The 3,307-nt window shown below is 61.7% G+C and overlaps 1 protein-coding gene across 1 annotated transcript; it reads right to left on the bottom strand.

Moving 5' to 3' along the window:
• LOC110435970 (skin secretory protein xP2-like) lies at window positions 1,875-2,315 on the bottom strand. Its single transcript, XM_021462093.1, has one exon. It carries the CDS (start codon window positions 2,313-2,315, stop codon window positions 1,875-1,877), a length of 441 nt encoding a protein of 146 aa, XP_021317768.1.

Here is a 3,307-nt window from a genome sequence, read left to right as displayed (position 1 = left end):
GCATGAGCACTAGGAAAGGTCAGCGCTCACGAGCAAGGGACCGCTCCTACTCACCTTAGATCCGCGGGACGGAATTGGACTTCTAAAAAACCACTAAGGGAAAAAGGAAGAGGACTTCGGCTTGGGGTTTCTGGTTACCGCAAGGAACTTACCCGACCTCACGCTGTCGAGGTCGGATCGGTATAAGGAAAAAGAAAACAGCTTAAAGAGCCATTAAACAAATATCTGCATTCAACATTAAACATTGCATATATATGTTACACGGCCCACCGGCCTCAACACCCACAAAAAGAAAAATAAACTAAGAATCCTACTGCCCTGTCCACTCAGGTCCTTGAGCCCCGAGGGGGGGAAGCTCCGCCTCGTCGTCGAAGAAGGTGGCCAAGGCATCTCCGGGGGCAGCCACGGCGTCCTCAAGCCTCTGCTCCTCCTCCTGGGCCTCAGTCTCATCATCCGGGAGAACGTAGCCCTCACAGACTGCCGGCAAATCAATGCCGGCATAGTGAGAGCTCACCACCGCCAGGGCTTTCTTCACCCCGGCGTGGAGTGCCTCCCTCATCCTCTCCCCGGCCCGGGAGTAAAGGGCTTCAACCCGACTGCGCAACGACGACCCCGACGCCGATACCCCGAGCCCCTTACACGCCGAGGTAACCACGGCTTCAAGAGCCGAGCGGTCTGAAGCCTCGGCGTCAAGGGACCTTTGTAGGGCCTCGGCAGCAGAGGACGTCTCGACCACCTTCCTCCCCAATTCTGGTTGAAAAATAGAGTAAGAAGCAAAAAGTTAAGAAAAGCAAACTCAAAAAGTATAAAGGAGTCCGAGGTAAAGGGCGCAAGTCTTACCCTCGGCACGCCTCTCATGCTCCGCCGAGCTCTGATGCCAGCGGGCCACCTCGCTCAGGGCCCCGGACAGGTCGGTCTGGGCTTGGTTCAAGGCAAGGTCTTTTTCGGCGAGCAAAGCTTCAAGCCGAGCGACCTCACCCTTGTACCCCTCAGCCGCCGCCTTCTGCGCCTCAGACTCTTGGGTGAGGACCCCAATCCTCTCCTCCAGGGGGGCGACCTTATCCCGGGCCTCCCGAGCCTCGGTGGCCAGTGCCGAGCACTTCTGCCGAAGCTCGGCAGAAATCTCGCACTCCTTCGCGAGCTCTCCCTCTGCCGCCTCCCTGGCAGCCCTCTCGTTCTCGAAGGACGCCCTGGCATCCCTTTCCCTACGGAGAAATACTGACTTCTCCAGGGAGGTGGCCTTGAGCGTCTATAAGATCGAAAGTCACACGGGGAGTTAATATCGCAAAGCAAGGACAAAATTACTTCACAACACAGGTGAAAATCTTACCTGAGCCAGATTGAACATGTCACGGCCCACGACCTGAGAAGCTCGGTTAAGGGCCTCGACACCAGCGCGCCCACACGCGTCCAGACCCTGCCAGAGGTAATTCTCTGACGGGTCATCCAGAACGAATCTGGCTCCCCCCTCGGCATCGTCAAGGTTGGGCCAGATTACGGGGCTCTTGCCCCATCCGGCACCTTCCTCCCCTCCTGCCGCGGGGGCCTCGGGCGCCGCGCTAGACACCACGATGGCTCGGCCTCCCTCGGTATGCGCAGGTCGGCCCGCGCCCCATAGATCAGCATCTCCCGAAGGAGGCGCAGCCTCGGGGGCAAGGGCCGTCCCCTCCGGTCCTTGGCGCTTCGGCGCCCCCGTGTCGAGGTGGCGGCGACACGGGCCTAGCCGACCCAGGGGTTGACTGAGCCCCCCTCTTCACGGCTTTCAGGGGGGCCAGCGCCACCGAAGGCGCCTTTTGCTTACGGCTGGAGGGACAATATCAAGTTAGAAGAAAGAGAAAAACAAAAAATCAGCAGAAGGATCAGAAATCCTATCTCTACCTCGCCCGAGGAGCAGACTTCTTACGGGAGCTCGGCGCTCCTTGGGGGTCTCCCGCGGCGCCAGGGGCCGTCGGTTGGACCCCTGCCTCGCCTGCCGACGGCGCAGGAGGCGCCATGATGGCCTCGGCCTGCGACACCTCCACGGGGGCACTGGCCCCCGCCCCGGACGTTGGGGTGGGCCCGGCCCGACCCTCCGGCACTACTGGGTGAGGGGGCTCCACGAGCTCTGCCCCCGACACCTTCTCCCCCTCTTGGGGGCTCACGGGGGCTGGATCCTCGCGTGGGGCGCTGTCCTCGTCTTCCACAACGATGTGGGGGACGGGCTGCCCGCCCTCCGGCGCCTGGGTCCCCTCGGGGGCCTCCGACCCACCTCGGGCCATTGACCCCTCCGGGGCCTCGATCCCCCCGGCAGCAGGGACTGCGTCGTCCTCCTCCATCAGCTCATCGAGCCAGTCGACGTCGCCGCCCCCGCCCTCTATCTCCGAGACCGAAGTCTCGGGAGACGAAGGCGGGGCGACCCCCGCCTTCTCGGCTTCACGATGATTTTTGGCGGAGATCTCCCGCCGCTGCGCTTTTCGCGCTGCTTTGGCCTTCTTGTCCTCCTTGGCCTTCTTCTGCTCCTCATTCCGGGCCCGATTCTTGGCCCGGATTTCCTTGTCCTCTAGGACAGGGGGTGGGGAATCCTTGACAACCCCCAGGAGACGAAGGCGGGGCGACCCCCGCCTTCTCGGCTTCACGATGATTTTTGGCGGAGATCTCCCGCCGCTGCGCTTTTCGCGCTGCTTTGGCCTTCTTGTCCTCCTTGGCCTTCTTCTGCTCCTCGTTCCGGGCCCGATTCTTGGCCCGGATTTCCTTGTCCTCTAGGACAGGGGGTGGGGAATCCTTGACAACCCCCATCCTCTGCGAACGATCAGGAGTCAAGGAAAAAGCAAGAAGAAAACGAGAAGAAGGCGCAAAAAATCCATACTTACCAGGGAAATGTAGCCCTTTTCAGGGCGCATCGGCACCACCCGGGAATTCTTCATCTCCGGGTGCGTCGTCTTCTCGACCCGGGCGGCGATGTCCGAAGCCGATATCGGCTCGGCTAACATCCTCGTCCCTTCCCAAGGGACGTCCCGGGTCATCCCGAACATGGGTACCCGACGCTGCGCCAGCGGAAGCAGGCTCCTCTTATGGAACGCTACCGCCACCGTGGCCGCAGTGACTCGGGCCTCCCGCAGCTTCTGAAGCCCCGCAAGAAGCGGGGCGAGCCTCTTCTGCTCCTCGGCCGGAGCGCCCCACACCCACTTCTGGGGGGCCTCTGTCACCATCCTCCCAGTGTACTTCAGCAGGAGATCGCCGTCATTCCGGAGGTAGAACCATGCGCTCTGCCACCCCCGGTTTGACGACGGCATCGAACTCCAGATGTACAATCCGGACCGCTGCTGAC

The sequence above is a fragment of the Sorghum bicolor genome, chromosome 5, assembly GCF_000003195.3.
Source record: "Sorghum bicolor cultivar BTx623 chromosome 5, Sorghum_bicolor_NCBIv3, whole genome shotgun sequence".
Taxonomy (NCBI): Eukaryota; Viridiplantae; Streptophyta; class Magnoliopsida; order Poales; family Poaceae; genus Sorghum; species Sorghum bicolor.
This window is presented reverse-complemented; position numbering and strand designations above follow the sequence as displayed.

Bases quoted from the DNA above. Each gene is read 5' to 3' on its own strand.
- LOC110435970 (XM_021462093.1), bottom strand. From the start codon at position 2,315: ATGGAGGAGGACGACGCAGTCCCTGCTGCCGGGGGGATCGAGGCCCCG.